The sequence below is a fragment of the Lytechinus variegatus genome, chromosome 14 (genome assembly GCF_018143015.1).
Source record: "Lytechinus variegatus isolate NC3 chromosome 14, Lvar_3.0, whole genome shotgun sequence".
Lineage (NCBI taxonomy): Eukaryota > Metazoa > Echinodermata > Echinoidea > Temnopleuroida > Toxopneustidae > Lytechinus > Lytechinus variegatus.
The window spans coordinates 12,558,852-12,579,467 of NC_054753.1; the positions used below are offsets into that span (position 1 = coordinate 12,558,852).

Genomic DNA, 20,616 nt, shown 5'->3' on the forward strand with positions numbered 1-20,616 from the left:
TGTATCAAAATTTCTCTAAAACGTCGGCATACGCTGAACTTGGATTTTTTTTCAACTCTGGGCGTATACTTAGCGTATTCATAACGAGTTGGACGTATACATAACGTATTAGTAACTTATATCGAACGCTTCGTTAACTTATAAGTAACGTATTCCAACGAATGCTTAGCGTATTGCTGGCATACACAACTTATGCCCTACGATAGCCTAACTTACGCATAGCGCGCCGCAGCGTATCGCTAACGAACACGTGTCGTAGCCTATAAAAAGGCTGCCGCTCGACTATTCAAATCATAACCGCACGATACATCACCGTATCAACACCACCACCATGCCGAAGAAAACTCCTGTGAACCCCACCTTTATATACCAATTCCTATAAACGTTGTCAATACGCCATTATACGGTAGCTGTAAGTTATAAACACGTTCAGTAAGTTTTGTGGTCGTCCAGAGCACGTCTTCATACGTCAATATACGTTGGAGTTAAGTTACACAAACGTTCAAAGCACCTTACTCATAGGTTAGAAGTAAGTTTTAGGGTACGCTGGACATTATCTCGACGTACATCGACTTATGAGTAACTTACGAATAACGTGTGTCAACGATCGCGTAACTTGCCTACAACTTATGGCCCGCGTATACGGGACGTATGAGCCATACGCTGGCATACGTCTAAAAATTTTGTGCTTGCACAAAATTTTTCGACGACCTCACTGTATGACGACGTATACCAGCGTGTTTTAGCGTACTCTTAACGTATGCAAAACTTACCCATAAGGTATTCGACGTACGCCAGCGTATTCGCCAAATTCCTCATACGTCGGGCATACGCTGTCTAAAACGCCAAGGTGTGACAGCGCCATAAATGGTGTTATCCAATACAAAATATCTGCATGCAGTCTCCTCCAACATACATGTACAATTTCATTTAAAGTAAACTATATCAGACTTGATGACTCTGTTTTATGTCTTGAAAAAATAATCAAACTGGAGTTCACTGCAAAGCAATTTTATTGTCATCAACATCACTGCCTACATGTTAATAAAAGAAAGTATTTTTTTTCAAAATGTTTCAAGAAAAAGAAGATTAACATTTAAAGGGGCCAAATAGTATTTTCGTATTAAAAAGATATGTGGAATTACGTACACTAAAACCCTCAATTGTATATTCTCCTTAAAAATAAGACTAACAGAATAATCAATTTGTATTACATTCAACAAATTAAATAATACTCCCAAAACACTGAAACTCATTTCTAATGAAAATTTACCTAAGAATTATGTATTCAAATCTGTGCATTCTACATATTTTATCCATTTTTATATTTTTCAGTTTGGAGAACAGATATATTGAATTAAATCCACAATGCTATACCTAATTTGTCATATTATTAAAGTGTATAATGCAGAGAGAAACAATTCTTTGTGTGGACCCTAAATACTATTTCAAATAACGCCCAATTAAAGAATCAAAGCTTACAAAAAAAATAGAAGTATAGCACATAGACCTGCTAAATACACCAGCGAATAATGCTCAACTTTTAAATTCCAGCTACTTTTTTCAAATGATAGTTCAGTCTAAGACCTACAAGTGCGTATTTGTTTCTTTGCTGTAGTTTCGTTTTTTGGTAAATGTTTATTTCATTTTTATTTGCACACAAAAACACCTGTTACAAATGGTACATATAAATCACACTCGGTAGGCAAGTTCACCTATTGTTGAAAAAACCTAGTTCTACAAGAGAAGTCAAGTTCTCCTGTTTTGGCAAGAATTTCAAGGAATTGATTCCTGGCAGGTGCAGGTTTATCTTAAATGTAGATTACTGTCTTGCCAAAGGACATTAACGCTGCAGCAAAGATTTGAACTAGGAACCCAGTGATTTAGAGGCTGGATACTTATCCACTGAACCACATCTATGCCATACAAAAAAGAATTTCAGTTCTTGGGACCACAAAAATTCCATAATTTCTGTTTGAAATGTTTGACAATTCCCTGCCTTCAATTATCAGAAAATTAGATTCCGATCTGGGACAATTGCAAACCAGAAAGCAATTTTTGTTCACTTAATTCCCCCCAAAGATTATTGCTAGTTTGGTATAATGTTGGCCAGTACATAAAAGCACTGTGATATTGCTTCTTGGAACAAGTATGAACATAAATATATTAACATGTTCAAGTTTAAAAACAACACATAAAGCAAAAGTCTGAATAAATATCATTCAAGACCTACAGAATGTCAAGAATATGAAGTTTGTTTCGTAAATAGTTTGATCACTAAACTTCTAGTACTTCCAGTACAAGCATTTTGACATGGGTCATAACAGAAATATTTCACAAACACAATTGAAAATGGAGTTTTCACATTTTTGGCAAGAATGAACCAACGTAAATTTTTCCCCTCATCCAGTCAAAAATCACAATACATCACTGTTAAATTCAATAGCAGGAGTGTTAGGCAGGACTTGCTTTGTAAGTCACTCAGCAGCCAAAATGGCTGCCAAAGAAGCAAACTGATAATTGGTAAAACTCCCTCCAGATGGGTATTTCCAGCTTTTGAATTGAACAACCATTTACTATTTTTATGAGTTGGTCTCATTAGAGAAGTTTCATCAGTAAGTAAGCATAAAGGAGTCTTGACATAAGTCTAAAAAAAATGTACGTCACCACCGAAAGATTATCAAGTTATTTCATCAGTACATTGGTCACAAATTATATTTCATAGACTTTTCTGGAAATGAGAAAAAGAAATTCTACAAGAGCAACCAAAAAACAGATTGCAAAGTTTTGTCATTGTTGATTTCAAGAAATGTACAATCTTCTTGATGATATATTACATAACTCAAAGACTGTCAAGCTTTGTCCAATTTGACTCATACCCATAAAAGCTTTGGTCAGGAAATTCTAATACAAGACTTATCTTGAAAGAAGTTTGGTCACACAGTTCCAGTACAAGATTCTGGATAAGATTTTGAAGAGAAATACTCCAAAAGATTGTCAAGTTTGTCAAGTTGAAGTCATAAATACTTTGGTCAGGAAATACAACACTCTTGAAATGAGTATAGACAGAAATAGAGCAAGACCAATATTATGTTAATCTTTGCTAGTATATGTTTCACAACTAGTTTGGTCAGAAAGTTCTAGCACATGCTTCTCTATAAGATTCTGAATGAAAATACTCCATGTTCTCTCTCTCGACAAAGGACAGTAGAGCTGAGAAAGGACACAGTCCATCGTCTGTCATCTTCCCCTTACAGAACAAAGCTTGGTTCGTTTGGTCCTTCCCGTATGCAAGGACACGCAGGAAGTGTTCCTTTGACCCTGTCTTACCCCACAGCTCAAAGACCACCCGGGATGCGTAGTGTGGCCATCCAGGACCAGAGAGCTTGAGACCATCAACGATTGGTCTTATTGTGATGTCGTGACCAGAGTTGAAGACAAAGCGAGGTGCTTTACTACCTTGGGTGACTTTGTACATGGTGCGTACCATATCGGTGAGCAATGGTTGGATGAACATCCGTCCGACTTTCTCGTACGTGCCGCCCTTGGCACGAGATTGTGAAACCCATGTTTCCTCAAGGAGCTGGTGATAGACAGCATGCTGTATAGGGGTCACGGCACCCGATGTTCCATATGGGTATGGCATATTATGACAGACTAAAGTTCCCAGGATTTCCACCACCTGGTTGATCCCAGGCAACTTTGATGTTTGCGTTGTCCCATACAGAGTGTTCGCTACGCTTCTCATCACGTTCATGAACTTGGGGTTTCCTTTCATCATCTTTGTATGCTCTGTTTCTTTGGCCTTTATCAAGTGGTCTAAAGCCGGGCAGGCGCACATATCCAAAGGACAGAAGTTGACGTTGGGTAACCGCTTAATCCGTATTGTATCGTTCAGTGTGGCTTTCTCAAGAAAACTATACATGAAAGCGAATGCGCTCCGCTGCGTCCGCAGATTCATGGTGCTCTGAAAGACACTGACGTTCCGGAGCAACTCTGGGTTCTTGACCAAAGTCCTTCCGTAGATGTTCCTGAAGAACTTTCCCAGCTCCAAGTGTTGCAGCCATCCAATCGGTGTCAGCTGTGAATTCCTGCATATGCCGTTGGTATTTATTGGCATACTCTTGAAGGTACCCAGAGCACCAGTCATTTCCCCTTTGATGATTTCATCCTGCATTTGATCAACAAACCTCTTGAGGGTGTCTGAGGTGGTCTTCTTGACGGCTTGTTTAAGATCACAGTTCCACTGCGGATGCCAGTTGCTGTTGGGAAGGTCTGCAAATTCATACATAGGTGTCCTGTCGCCATGACGAGCTACCATGTAAACAGCTTTCAGGTCGAACCCTGACTTAAATTTACCTGCAGCAAAAGATGAAAATTGCAATCAGTTTATATACATACACATTCCCTACTCACTCAGGAGGAAGTCACTCATGTTCTTATTATATTTCTATTTCCCAGTAGATTACAGAATCCTATCTTTATCTTTTCCTTGTATCCATCTTGTAGTATCATGTCTCTATCTTCTCCTGAATCCAGCACCACACATATTATATACACATACTGGACCTCACTCCCTGGGGAATAAGTCACCTACCTTCTTCTGCTTGTATCTCTCTTCCTGGTAGATTACAGTATCATACCTTTATCTTATTTTGAATCCAGCACAACACATATAGTATACACACAACCTACTCCCTGGGGAGGAATTCGCTCACCTTCTTTTCCTTGCATCTCTCTTCCTGGTGGATTACAATACCCTGTCTTGATCTACTCCCTAATCCACCATGAGAAATATTGTATGCAGACACCCCACTCCCTGGGGAGTAAGGCACTCACCTTCTTCTCCTTGTATCTCTCTTCCTGGTGGATTACAATACCCTGTCTTGATCTACTCCCTAATCCACCATGAGAAATATTGTATGCAGACACCTCAATCCCTGAGGAGTAAGGCACTCACCTTCTTCTCCTTGTATCTCTCTTCCTGGTGGATTACAATACCCTGTCTTGATCTACTCCCTAATCCACCATGAGAAATATTGTATGCAGACACCCCAATCCCTGGGGAGTACGGCACTCACCTTCTTCTCCTTGTATTTCTCTTCCTGGTGGATTACAATATCCAAACTTTATCTTCTCCTGAATCCACTGCTCCGCTTCTTTGGCTTCCATGCCCAGATCAACAACCTCTATCTCCTCATAGTGTGCTTTCTCTTTCTTCTTCTTCTTCTTTGATTTATTCTGCTTGGAGTCTTCTGTGAGGATAAAGTCAAATGCAAGAAGGAATAGGAAGAAGTAAGGAAATCAATGTAATGAAAATATGCAGTAATATCTCGTCAATATTACACAGTGCTGGTGAACATTGTAAACACAAAAAAAAGATACAATTACAAATAAAATTCACTTTCAAAAAAGTAAGGAGGAATTTCAGAATATATGTTGTAGAGGTGTTGTGGCTCATTGGATACATCTCAGGACTTGAGCCACAGGGTCCAGGGGTGGTATTCTGGAACACTGTCATAACTTTTGTCATAAATTTTGTCATTTCTTTCCGAGATGTGACACCACTATGATTGTCACAAATCTGAACATTGTCTTTTCCCTGTCATATTTCTCTAAGTTACCTCACATCTTTTCGGAAGCAAACCAATCAAAATCATCATTAGTTCCCTGTGGGAGCCATTCTGGCTAATAGGGAGGCCCAGAGACAGGTAGGGCGTATCCCCAATGATACAGTTTTTGGCATCGCGCAACTACGCAAATATCGATGTGCTTAATTACAAAGAGAGATAGGGAGCTGTGAAGGAAGAGAAAAAAAGGAGGAATTGATATGTAGGGCCTAACTAATTGTAGCATGAAAATATCTTATTGAAAATTGTCATGGATGATGAGTGAAACTTATACCACAATCTAATCTAAATAATATTATGCTTGACATTCAGTCGGCAGGGTATCGCGATATTTGGTACTAAAAGATATGACAAAATTTATGACTGCTACCCCCTGTCATAACTTTTGTCATATCTTTTTGCTTGCATTTAAAGCTGCATATTTTTGATGCGCCCTAAAGAGAAGAGACAAAATTTATGACAATTTTTGTGACATAGGTTATGACAGCCACCAGAATACCGATTTTGTCATATCTCTGAGAAAAGATAGAATATGGAGAAAAGACAATGTTCAGGATACCACCCCAGGATTCAAATTCTACCACAGAACTTGCATCTTTTCGCAAGGTGATCTAAATTTTGAAGGAGAAAGTGAAAGTGGAAGAAAATGAAGAAGGAGGAGGAGAAGAAGGACAAGAAAACAATGACAAAGAAGATTAACAATAACAAGCAAAAAAAAATAAGAAGATAAAAAGATACTTAAAAAGGTGTCACAAGAGCACTGGACATTTTTCATTATCTAACATTTACCATATTTACATGCTGCATCGGCTAATGATTCAGAACCAGGAGCCGATGTAGAATCTCCATTTTTGTTGCGCGTAAACGCCATTAACTTTCATTGGCTCTCGGTGCAGAATCGGCAATGTTGCATCACTTAAGTAGTAGGTTCAGAACGAGATCCAATGCAGAATGGCTTTTTTTCTAAATGTAAACAGAAAGCCGATTCTGTATCGGCAATTGCCGTGCATTTCATTTACTTTACCATTATGAAGTACTTGTAAGCTCACGGATCCAGCGTTGCCTTTATAATGAAGAATATTGTTAGTGCGCAGATCATTCAAGGTTTTTGCCATGCAAACCAATTCTGCACTGCGAGCTGTGACAGCATATAAACGCGGTGCAAGATAAACCAAAAGCGTAATCTGCATCAGCTTTTGGTTCTGAACAAAAAGCCAACACATGTGTAAACATGGTAATCATTTCAGAGAGTCAATGCAAAATCAGGGGAGTATTTCATCACCATTATTGACAAGTTGTCAAACCTGACAACTTCCCCTGATTTTGACTGGCTGTGAAGCGCTGTTCCTATGGTAATTGTCAGATAAAGAGTGACTTGTCGGATAAAACGTCCGTTTATGGCAACAGTGCCGCTCGGCAAATCATGACCAAGGAAAGTTGTCAGACCTGAGATTTTATTGGACGAAAATAATGATGAAACGCTCCCCAAATAACATGTATTGTAAATTTTGGGGGTCTGGTGGATCTGAGTCTTGCCTTTCAATCAGAGGGCCATGGATTCAAATCCCAGCCATGCATTTCTTTCAGCATAATATTTATCAACATTGTGCTGCACTCAACCCAGGTGTAGTATACAGTGCATCCCACAAAAAACAAAACCAAGATTTATCAATGATTTATGATAACTTAATCACAAATACAATAGACAAGTGACCTACCATTGCAAAGTTTAGAATCTCGTCTTTGCTCTGAAATTACTTAAATTATTTCTCATTCATGCAAGAGTGAGCAAAAACAATTGAAGAGTGGATACCGAAAAGTAACTTGGCGGGCTGTATATGGGTTTCAAAAAGAAAACAACATTCTCAAAAAATTCAATATCTGCTCTTTGATTTGATACCTCAATTACTGAAAATGATAAAAAAATAACAAATTTATCCTTATTTGAAATAAAGCTTGAATTCTAATAATTTCATAAAATGAAGAGATTTTACAGGCTAGTGTTCAAACTCACTCAACACTCCGTTTTGTTGACGATCAGCCATGCATTAAGTCTTTTGTTAACTGTGTGATAGCTTCTGTGGAAAACCAGTGAAAACATGTTTATTTAATGAAATTATGAAAATACAAGTTTTGAGGGAACAGAACTTTTTTACTTCTTGACCATTTTCTGTTAAAATAAGGTATCAAATTAAAGAGCAGATATTGATTTTTTTTAAATGTGGTTTTCGTTTTGAAATTCAGATACCCCCCCATGAGTTTTTGGTATCCTTTCTTCAAACTGTTTTTGCTCACACATGCGTGAATGAGGAATAAGCTAAATAATTTTGGTTGCAAGAGGAGATTCTAAGCTTTACAATGGTAGGTCACATGTGTATTGTATTTGTGATTAAGTTAAGGTAAATCAAATCAGTCAAGGTGTTTTGTGGGACGCACTGTATACTAATGGCTACCAGGCACGGATATTGTCAGAAGATTGTAGAAGCTTCACAGCTGGGGAGATGGGATGATAGCCTTACCTGTTTTCTTTCCTTTTCCATTTCCAGGGTAATGCTTTCCCTTTGCGCTATCTTCACCATCCTGCATCACTAGAACTTTATTAGCATGATGTTCAACATCAATATCAGCATCTGGAATGATTTTAGCATGGAGCCATCTTGCATTCAAGTCCTCCCCGACCGAGTTCTTACCTTGCTCTAGAGTCAGCCCTTTGTGGTGAAATTTAAAAAAAATAGGAAAGTGAAATTAATTTTTTTGTTTTTATGGCAAAATGAGTAGGATAACAAAGATACTTTCAATAATAACAATAATTCTTATGTACCTAGGGTAGCCATTTCAGCTCTTACAAATGTTCTTCCAAGGGCCCTGCATAACATAATAGTATTACCCTTCCCCATTCTAATACAGTACCTCAAGGCAGAAGTTTCCCTTTTTTAAGTCTCTGATTTGACTCAACCAGGAATCAAACCCATGGCCTCTTGTTCATGACCGGTGTGTTGGCTCAGTTGACCGATGTGTTGGCTCAGTTGGTAGAGCGTCTGTCTCACAACCGGGAGGTCGGGGGTTCAAACCCCGGCCGCGTCAGACCAAAAGACGTTAAAAGATGGGAGTTGCTGCTACCCTGTTTGACGTTCAACGATTAAAGGGATAGAGCCTCATCGATCTGGTGCTGCACAGCGGCTGCCTGGCCCACGATCGATTGGGCAAAGCAAATTTTCGGAGTATTTAATTTATGTCTATTTCGAACAATAAATTATGGATTTTCATTTTTTTTTTCATTTTTTCATGAGGGTGGATACTCTATGTCTAAAGACTTTAAGACACTGAATTCACAAAGGTGGTTTTGAAAACCATCCGTTGAACTCATGGTTTATGCAGATTTCCTGTATAGATTACATTTATTTACCATATTATATCAAAAAATGTCCAATGCACGCTCTTGTCACAGTGCGCCAAATTGATGCCTGTTGTCATGGTTAAGTACGCTATTTTATTCACGAGTCCACTCTTCAAACAGTGTACTCATGAATAAAATAGCGGACTTAACCATGACAACAGCCAAAGTAATGTTTACAGGAAATCTGCATAAACCATGGGTTTCATAAAACCACTTTTGTGAATTCGGGCCAAAGAGCCTGGTAACTGAATTAATTAAATTCAGTAGTGGGTAATCAAACAATTTCTCTGAATCGAAATGTATGTTTTGTAAAAATAAATTTCACAAGAATAATGCATATAGAGTGATATAAAAAAAGATCATGTATTACAAACTTGGATTATTTGTAGTGTCTTATGATAAATTTGTATAATTGCCACTTGGTCTAATAATTTTCCTCAATTCGTAAATTTGATCAAAATACAAAGATTTTTATGTCTATAGATTAGATAATTAAGAAGTATATGAGTGAATCACAATAAGTTACAATTACGGCAACTTTGCATATTCAATGAGACAAAATATGAAGAAAAATTGAAATATTAAATATTTCATACAACAAAATATGAAACAAATGTGTGACATCATCAGCTCCTTATTATTTAAAAAATGTTTGTATATCACTGTTTCATGAAATCAAGCAACGCCGCACAATGTTGTAACTTTCATAATTCACATCTGATTTTCTAATTTACTAATTTTCTTCCAGACACATTTACCACACCACCTCTATTCATGCATTGCACTGTACATACATTGGTCATTTTGCTGAATTTTGCTTGAATCCAGGGTTCCCAGCATTTTAAGAAAAGAAAATTCCCTGATTTTTCCCTGATGAAGTTTAAAAATTCCCTGATAATTATTTAAACCCATTGCCAGTTTTGCCTGTTTTCTATTTGCAGTGTATTACAATTATTTTCAGTATAAAAACAATAATGTAAAACTAATTAGTACCACCTTACCAGTCATTCAATGGATGTTGTTTTGATATGCAACAAACATAACAGAGTCTGACTGACTACCATGCTTTCGAATTTGGGGCCGATCAAAATTCAAATTTTTTCCCTCATTTCAGGCATTTTTCCCTGATTTGAGGTATTTTTTATCAAATTCCCTGATTTTCCCTGAATGGAAAAAAGTAAAAATAATTTTCTATGATTTCCGTGATGGACTTGGAACCCTGTAATCTGAGATCATTACCCAGTTGGCGAGTTGGAATGTACGTTTATCAAGTCAACATTACTCTTTTTACTTACACAAGATAATGGCAAGACAACAGCAGACAAGCAAGAAACAGATGCGTGTCCTTGAAAACATTCTCATCATGCCGGAGGACTGCCGTGATTGGCTGCGGTTCTGAGAAGGCATGTCACCTGACCATCACATCATTTGCATATTCCAACAAAGCTTCTCTGCTACCTCATGCATGACCTGGAGGTAAAGGATGTGAGAGATGCAATTGATAATTTCAATATAATTGTTCCTTCTTCTTGGCTCATGGTTTGCCATAAACTTACAGTTATGTTTAATATGCACTATATACTACAGTGCGTATCAAAAAAAGTTTACACTTTGAAAAAATCCTGTAAAATTATACATTTGTAATATCCTGAAGATTTTTCCACACTTTAACATTGGTACAGATCCATTTAAGTAAATGACGATATAACTGTCGAAAAATATTTCCGCTTGAGTGAGCACCACTTATCTTTAAAAAGTTAGTGAAAAATGATTTGCACAGAACTTTGAAATAGTTATGCGGATAAAAGTAGACCTTAATCATGAAGAACATGTGGAATTTAGCTAGGAAAATTGATTGGAAGATATCTTTTACCGTTTTAACTTGTTTCCTTGCCAAAAACATTTCGAAGAGTGCAGTGCGCCCCACCCCACTTCCCCACACACCAAGGCCATCGTGACGATATTTGCTTTACACTGAGCGGTAATTTACATGAAATGGCTGAGGTTTGATTTTCATTTTGATAATCGTTGTCAAGCTTGGGAAAAGTGTGGAGAAACAAGTATTGAATGAATAATTAAAAATATTAAACCGACTTTAAATGATAAAAACTTAGTGAAAAAATGCTCGAGATGTCTGAAATAAACTTTTGTTCAGATTCAGTTATATCCCAAGATCCAGCTGGCACAAAAAGGGTAAATGTTATGCTTAATAAGTGTTAAAATGTCAATTCGGGCGGCAAAATTGTTACAAGATGCTTGAATGTATTCGTTTTCTTTCATTTGACTAAAAGTGCCGGGAAATGTATGAGAATTGTGTCGCAGGGTAAGTTTGATGTCGCCCTTTCCACTTGACACAGAGTGAAAACGAGCATTTCTGGTTGTGAGTTCGAATCCGAACTCTGCCATTGTCTCCACTTTGATAAAGAGGCCCAAGAGAGATATCTGTCGTCTATTATGTCAGCCACTATGACTGATTAACCTAGACGTAAAATGTTTCCAAGGTAATTGGTTATATACCAGCTTGGCGTTTACCAGCAAAAAATGCTGTCCTGCCGAGCTCCTACAGGAGTTAACACAAACAGAAGCAGAAACAAACAGATTACTTGAAGGTCAGGTCTACCCAATGATGACACTCAAGAATCACCCTCCAAATTGCACCTTTTACTACATTTCATGTTTGTGCATTCAAGTACATTTATTTTAGTGAGACTAATATCTTTCAAACAAAGTCACCCCAAGTTACCAAGAATGCATATAGCACTTCCATTTATTTGAATGCAGGATAAAGGAGCATTGTCAATTAAATGCCTTGCTCGCAGTGCCATGGCTGGGGATCGAACCCCGACCTTTTCATGTGTCTAATCAGGCATATTAGAACACTCAGCTAATGCACCTCCATAGATAAAATATTGCTCAAATGCAACCATGGTTTTAAATGAAATAAAACCTTAAAAAATACATGTTCCTAAGAAACAAAAGTGTTGATTTAACTTAACAGCAGCCAAGAAAAAAAACTGATTTTTGCAAAGTTCACAGTGATTAACATCCAATATGGCAATGAAAACCTAATCTAGATAGTCTCATGAAAATCATGTGACCACTTTAATTAGAAGTTACTGACCACAAAAAAAAAGGAAACAGCTGTTAAAAAGATTCCCTTGATCTTGAAAATTGAACAATATTTTCATTTTCTGACCAAATGCAATGAGTAATACTGAAAAATCCATAAAAGAAAATAAAGGTGGGTTACAGGTTAAAGACCTGTCTAAAACTTTGGTTTAAAAAAAAAGTCAATAATGTAAATCATACAGGTATCTATTATCTTATAAAAGTGCAATGGTCAATTTTTAACCATGGCTTGATGAACGAAGACAGGTATATAATACCTATGACAACTTCGTGAATAGAATTTGTACTATCTTCCTTGTATAGTTGGATAAACACAAGAAGCCAGGAGGCCTGGCCTTTAAAAAAAAGAAACTTGTACCCCAACTTGACCTCTCCTGGTCTAGAGAGAACAGATGGCTAAAGTTTGGACCCAGGGTTAATAAGATACTTACCCCCCCCCCCCCTCTCTCACCCACCCCACCTCCCAAACAGAAATGCTGTTAGTCTATACGTGTACCCTGGAGATCCAACAAACTATGGAGCCAGCCTACGTCAATATCATATATCACATGACATGAATGAGTCCACTTAATAATAGCATAACTACTGTTAACATTCTAGGTCAATGTCAAAGTAAACAACCTACTACACGTGTTTGGAGTCTCACGTGGCAACTGAGACTTGATCAATGGGGCCGTGTGCACCAGCTCAAGTTAGCGCTCTATTTCTGATCTGGCACATTATCCACAGTGGAGCGTTGAGGCCCAGTGGATTAGTCTTCGGACTTTGAAACAGAGGGTCGTGGGTTCGAATCCCAGCCATGGCGTAATTTCCTTCAGCAAGAAATTCATCCACATTGTGCTGCACTCGACCCAGGTGAGGTAAATGGGTACCTGGCAGGAATTTATTCCTTGAAATGCCATCGCGCTGTAAAAGGCTGCGAGGCTAAACCAGGGTAATAATATCCAATTGAATTGTTGAATTGAATTGAAAAGGTTTTATTCAAAATCATTGCACGTTGCAGCCAAAAGGCTGAATTGTGTACAATTTACAGGTATATACATGTATAAATAGGTGATTTAAAAACATCAAAACTTGAAATGATTAAGAGAATATAATGCAACTTAACAAAATAACAACTAGAAGACTGAAAGGTGGTGGTGGAAGAATGCTCATTGACAAACATCGCCACTCAAATTCAAACAATAAAAACATAGATTTAAGCAAGTAACAAAAGAACTAAAGACAGGAGGGTGTCTGGGGACGAGCGAGCAGTCAAGTTCAATGCACAGCTCCAGCCAGGGAATGCCAATCCCTCAACAACACCATTCAACCTGGGCAATGGAATTGGTTATTCAAATCCATCGCTCAGGCGGAACTTAGGGTCAGCTAACCTCACTGGAGCTATGCATTAATAGGGCCGACAAACAATCTCTTACAAAAAAAAAGAAAAAAGAAAAAAAAAAACATTCACATTCACAACACACTCCTCATTCATCCAACAACCATAAGCACGTTAAATCAAACAACTGCACCCACCAACCCAGCAGTCACCCCTGACACCTTGCACTCATTAAGCATACAAATAAAAAAAAAAAAAAAAAAAAAAAAAAAAAATAAAAAAATAAAAAAATAAAATAAAATAAATAAATAAATAAAAAAAAAAGAAAAAAAAAAAAACCAAGGGGGGGGGGGGGGTGAGTGGTCGCCCGTCCCAGGAAACCGTCCTGCTCAATCCTGAGAACGATTACTTAAAATTTGAAGAATGACGCAGTTTGTAAAATAACACATCTTCCACCACATGAGAAATCTTAATAAAATTAAGCGCATATGGACGTATTTGGCAGTGATATGCGATATATAAGCATGTTGGTATTATCATTATTTTATCTGAACATTCTCGAGATTATTTGTAACAGAGATGCAATTATCGCACTAGTTCCAAGGATTAAACCCAAGCTTGCAATCCCAAGTCAACTTGGGATTATTTGCCAAATAGCGTGCTATTTTCCCAATTATTATTCGCAGGTACAGAGGCACTCGGGATTATATAATCGAGGCAATGCATCGGTGCCTCGCTCGAGCAGGAATCGCTCCTCTTGCGAAGGTGGAGACGGGGTTGCTTGAATCTGGAGATTAATCGCGAAGACGGCCGCTCGGGCTACAATCTCGAGCAAACTCAGGCTGGTGCAGCACCGCCTAATGTAATACTAGGTTTCAGAATAGCCCATTCTCATTAGCCATCTATAGTGGAGTATTCAATATTTATCTCATTCTATTTGACCAAACAAACTTTATATCAGATACATGTACAATGTATGTGTATTTCAACAAAAAGCAAATAAATTATTTGAAATGACTAGGGCTTTTAAGATCTTTTATTTTTTTTTTATTTTTTTTTCCACGTAGCCATTCAAAAAATAATAATTTTCCTCCATGTCTATTCAGGACCCATATCCCACTCCAAAAAAGGAATAACCCACTCAGGCTGACAAAAACAATCTTGAATCTTGAATATTCACACAAGAATGGCTAGGCTGGTCTCTATCAGGCTCCATGTATCTCTAGACTGATCCGATGAAAAAAGGGCCTTACAATTACATGTAGAACTGACTCTCAATTATCTGGTTCAACTATCTACATGTAGGTGGTACTGTATCTCTTTGTGTTACTCATGTCAATTGACAATGGACTTTGGGATGAATTAGAGAGTAGGGGTGGAGAATAGTGTTTTTGAAGGTCACATTTAACACCATGTACATCAGTGGTGGATCTAGTATGGTTGATCACATTACCATTTCAGGGGCCATATATCTTTTTTTTTGCAAAATAGTCATCCCCGTCTGATCCGTCGAGATATGCACCTAAAGTACAGTGTCTTAATTTGAGAAGAAAGTGGTCTTCTGTACCCTAAGAAGTAATATATATTAATGCATTTAAAAATTGATGTAACTTACATGTAATTTCCAACTACAGCAATTATAACTGGCATGATAATGAGCCTTTCAGAATACATGCACTTCCCTTTCAGTGTAATACCTAATGAGACACCTAACTATTCCACTTATAAATGTTATGGGTTTGACATCTTCTTAGATAGGGGAGATCGGGGTTAGTTGAAATGTGGGATAAGTTGAAACATTGTTATCAATAGCAATAAATTGAGGGCAGTATTGCATAACTTTATTTTACAGAGGTTAAAGAAAATTACAATGTTTCAACTTACCCCGCGTTCCAAATAACCCTGATCTCCCCTACATGTAGTAGTATGCAACAAAATAGAGAATGGTAAAAAAATTAAAGAAATATTTCTGAACAATATCTCCCAAATAATGAATAAACCAGCATGGAGATCCCTGGAAAACTATGGACTAGGAGAGAAAAAATTGCTTTTCCAATGCACCTGATGAATTATGGATTCCAAGAGTCAATCGTCCTGGGTGTCCATTCACCTCACCTGGGTTGAGTGCAGCAAATTGTGGGTAAATTTCTTGCTTAAAGAAAACATGCCATGGCTAAGATTTGAACCTAGAAACCTCTGATTCAAATACAAGAGTAAGAATCACTCTACCATAATGCTGTCATGACTGTTGAAGGTACATACATGCCTTCTAAAGTTCTACGAGGGTTACCATCAAGTCCAATCGAAGACATTTAAAGATGTCAAAGATGACCCTGGACTAGAGTACAAATTAACCTTCTGGCCTCTGCATGCACTCGTAATTGGGAAAGCTCTGGAAAGGTTCTTAGATCAGAAGGCGTGTAGCCGTGTACCAAATTCTCTAAACACCAATGACAATGGGGTACTTTAGTTGGCACAAATACTTGATATAAGTTTTCACACAGGTGTACGTACATTCAGAAACCATGGAACCACTGAGACATTAGGGGACTTCAGCTCCTACCCCTCCCCCAAAAAAATCCAGTAAAAAAAAGTACCATGTTATTGTTATTTTAATGTGGGGTTATTTGTATGGAGGAATTTTGTACTTTGATGAATTTTTTATTAACAGGAAAAGGATATTGAATACATAATTATCAGAACTAGAAATTTTGCAGCCGCTGATTCAAGAGACACATGCTTTTCACTACAACGAAATCGCAGCTGAACAACCATCCACACCCCAGTGCCCTACAAAAATAAAAACCTAAATCTAGCAATACCTACACCATCTGGTAGGTGTTAAAGGGCAGGTCCACCCCAACAAAGGGTGATTTGAATAAAAAAAACAAAAAATCAAACTATCATAACAACTGAAAATTTCATCAAAATCAGATGTAGAAGAAAGTTATATTCAAAACTTTCGCTTAATTTCACAAAACTGTTTATATATGCACATCCTGGTTGGTATGCAAATGAGGAAACTGATGACTAGCTCAGATCTAGCCACCACTGGCATTCATGACATTTGATCATATACTAATAAAGTTCAGACTGTCAATGTGAACTTGAAATTTGTTGGCATATGCGTACAGCAATGTGAAAACTTTGACAAATAAGTTTTGATAAGATGAGGTTTAATATTTGAAGTATTCTTGTTTAATTGGATCATATCATATCTCTGTATTCAGAAAGCTCTGCAAATATTGGTTTCTGTATTACAAAAAAGATATGTAATTCAATCAATGATTATACCATTTTCGATTTATGTCTATAACTCTACATTACTCTAATACAGTGAAAAAATCAGTTAGATTTTATGAAAACTATTAAAGTCACATGTAAATGCATTAAGGTGGAATATTGCCTGGTAGATATGCACATGCAAAGGACATGAAATATTGAAAACAGTGCATATGATTTGCACTAAAAATCTATATGTATCAGTAATTCAGTTTCATTCAATGATCATTAAAGGTTCTTGTATTGCTCTTGGTTGCAATATACCATCAAAATTAGCCTACCGTTTCTTCATAATTGGTGAACTGCAAAAACAAATATGAACCTTTTCTACAATTTCTTACATGTATCAATATGTGGTGCAAAAACTATGTGTAGAATTTTTAAGAACAGCAGTTATAGTGAAATGTTACTGTTCCCAATCCGTATAATATCAGCTGATCAAATATGAATGAAAAAATAATTCATCATCCAAAATAGACAAAAAAAAAAATTTTTATGGCCCTAATAATTTTGATAAGTCAGGAACAGCAGCTTGAAAATCTTTTGTATGGAACAAAAAGTTTGATAAACTTTATCAAGAGACAGAAGTTATCAAAAACAATATCACAATGCATATATAGTTATCCTGTTATCATAATAAAGAAACAACTCAATGAACAATGGCTCAGATTATAGTTGAAAATGAAACCATCTGATAATGAATTTCTAGTTCATGGTTGTCATGAAAAATCAAACACCAAAAAAAATCAATAGTTCATCAGTCAAGCATATTTACAGTTTCCATGGCAACTATTGATCTGTACCTGGTTAAAGGCCCATCTGATTCTTTGGTTTATAGGCTTAATGGGAATTGCACCAGACAAGAATTCTCACATTTAAATCTCACAAAAGTATACTGTCATTTTTTTTTTAATTGACAACTGGGGTGATATCATTTACAATATATTTAGTTGCCTATTCAGTGGCACACAATATTAATCAAGGCTTTAGCTCCAGCTGCTAAAGACAATGGGTGCACAATTAATCCTGCGGGGTACCCATTCACCTCACCTGGGTTGAGTGCAACATAATGTGGATCCATTTATTGCTGAAAGAAATTACAGGATTCAAACCAGGGTAATAGATTGTGACAATACAGTGCAAGTCCAACCTGACAAAAAGTTTATTTGAATTAATAATGAGGAAAAGCAAACAACACAACACAGATGTTTTAAATCAAAATCAGATATACATATAGATGTAATAGAAGAAAGTTATCACATTTTTAAGTTTCACGAAGTTTCACAAAACAGTTTTATGCCCATCCTATTTGGTATGCAAATGAGGGGATCAATGACATGACAAACTCTCTATTTCTTTAAACTGTATTTTATCATGAAATATAAAATATCTTGATTTTTCTCATAAATGTCATGTGAAATTTTAAAGTATTATTCCTCCCTGCACATATGGAATTCCTTTGGGTTAAACAATTTAATGTTCTATTAAAAAATCCTTAAATTAAAGGTGTAAAAATTGAAAAATTGTATAATTCAAAAATAAACAAAAGAAATAGTGAGAATATTGACTCTCTCATTTGCATATCAGAGTTGAGCATATCCATTTTGTGAAATAAGTGAGACTGTTATACAATATCATAGCTTTCTTATTTTATATCAAAGTTTGATGAAATTGTAAGAATTATGCTTATTTGGTTTTTCTCCAAATATTTATTCAAGTCAACTTCTTTCAGGGATGGACTTGACCTTTGAAAAAAGGTTGTCAATCTAAAAGTTAGGCCCAAAAAAAATATAAGGAACCACAAGAAAAATTTGCAGATGAATAGTTAAATCTATCTTGGAAAGCAGAACACTGGGCCAATACTCAGCTTGACGATCAAACACTGCATGGTTTCAATTGTGTGTCTGGCTCAGTCTAACAATTGAGCAACTGTTTTCCATGACAAACACCAAAATGGCTGTGTAATCATCAGCAAATCTTTATGCAGTTCTGTAATAGACTTTTGGTCCAGCATTTTACAAAGAAAAGTCATATTGCGATAATCAAAAACATGCAGAATTATTATTATATTTTTACAAGATTAACTTTACCATTTTCTAGCGAGGAATGGCCTTACAGATCTTGTTTACATGATGTTATATGTTGTGATTGGTACCAAAACTTGTCTGCCCTCTGTGATAGTAACCTTGAGTTTAATAGCAAATTAATTTCAATAAATGCCTCCTGTCTGGCTATAAATTCAAACAGAAGAACTAAGTTCAATTTAAATTGGAAATAAACTGTTGAAGGCATAAAGAAATTGTCAATTTAAACTGTGTCTTTATAGGCAGATAGGTCAAATCCATAAATCTAAATTTTCTTTCATAAATTCCAATAGTCTTAATATAATTTTGCTCTTTTTTAAGTTTTGTTAATTTTTACTTTTTATGCAAACTTTAATATTTTCAGACTCGATCTAGGCCTAATGCTTTTTTTATGAACCATGTCTCATAAATGCAGATGCTGACTTCTGCCATCATGAATTTTCTCTACATAATCAAAACAACATGTTATAATCAGGAATAATATCGATATCAAAATACTAATTACTATAATAATGGATAGGACAGAAAATATCTCACAAAAATAATTCTATTCTATTCTACCAGACAAAAAAAACAGTGATTTTAGACTATTCTAACTTTCTACACTACAGGAGTCATTTCAAGGACCCCCACTAATTAATTGAAGTTATCAGAGAACAGCTTATTAGTAGTAGTAGAAGACGCACAACTTAGTCACTCATTCAATGAACAAGGTTATGATCACTCATTCAATGAACAAGGTTATGATATAACCTTGATCTCACTATCTCCATGTGTGGCAAAATAAAGGTGGCAATGTTTGGCTTATTTTCTCTTTTTCTTTGGGGCAAATGCTTGATTTTTTTACACGGACAGTTTCCATCACACCTATTATTCATACAACTTGATTCTTATTTGAATTTGATTCTTTAAATTATTTTTTTCTTAATTAAAAATAGAGATCAAAAAATGAAAATTTTCTTGCCTTATTACTTTCCACAAATAGAGGGCATACAAAAAAAACTATGCCCAAAATTCAAGTTTTTGAGCACTCTGGTGAATACAAAAATTATTCCCAAGTTACTAATGAAAAATAAATTGCAACTGAAAAACTATGCCTATGGAAATTAGTAATTTTGGTAACAAAAGTGATATCTTAATGATTTTTAAAGTGTGTGCTCTGTACAACATTGGCATACCATAGTCCTACCTGTAGATTCCCCACAGGCAGGGTGGTAGCAGTGAACAAGTGAACTTAGTTTAAATTCAATCACACAATTATAATAGACAATAATAATAACTTACACAATTAGACACATATGGGACTGCACTTTAGGCCCAGATCTATTTTTAAGGGAAAATATATTCGATCGAATCAAAACAAAGTCCTAATTTCATAGAATTATATCAATGACATATATTTTTCATTTCTCATCTTCACCAGGAAATAAAAAATAATTGTGAGGAGATTTTACTTACTTAGAAATTGATGACAAGGCTTTCCAAGACCACAGGTGACGTTGAACACGTCAACCGAAAAAATTAGCAGACAAAGAATAACGTCTGACTAGTCTTTCAATTTCGGTATAGCGCCATCTCTCAACTCTGTGACGTACAGTTTTCCGTCTTTGGAAGATGGGAGCTGCAGATCAAGAGAATTTCTTTCAGTATTAGTCAAATTTAAAATGGCATTTGAAATATATTTTCTCTACAAATGATTACTAAAATAATTGTCAGAATAATGATGCAAAAAAGAGAGTATTAATTCAACTTAAGGATCGTGCCCTACCCACG

General features: G+C 36.2%; 1 protein-coding gene across 3 annotated transcripts; it reads right to left on the reverse strand.

Annotated features, from left to right (window-relative positions):
- Positions 1–1,145: 1,145 nt before the first annotated feature.
- On the reverse strand, positions 1,146–20,404 carry LOC121427486 (2-phosphoxylose phosphatase 1-like). Of its 3 annotated transcripts, none has more exons than XM_041623903.1 (5): positions 20,302–20,404; positions 10,323–10,497; positions 8,150–8,338; positions 5,082–5,255; positions 1,146–4,359 (listed from the first exon to the last, which is right to left on the reverse strand). In XM_041623903.1, the coding sequence occupies exons 2-5, from the start codon at positions 10,432–10,434 to the stop codon at positions 3,131–3,133; spliced, it is 1,704 nt and encodes a 567-aa protein (XP_041479837.1). In that variant the 5' UTR covers positions 10,435–10,497; positions 20,302–20,404; the 3' UTR covers positions 1,146–3,130. The 3 variants fall into 3 exon arrangements, with proteins under 3 accessions (XP_041479837.1, XP_041479838.1, XP_041479839.1); XM_041623904.1 differs by lacking the exon at positions 20,302–20,404 and adding an exon at positions 18,850–18,991; XM_041623905.1 differs by lacking the exon at positions 20,302–20,404 and adding an exon at positions 15,362–15,385.
- Between the last annotated feature and the right edge of the window lie 212 nt (positions 20,405–20,616).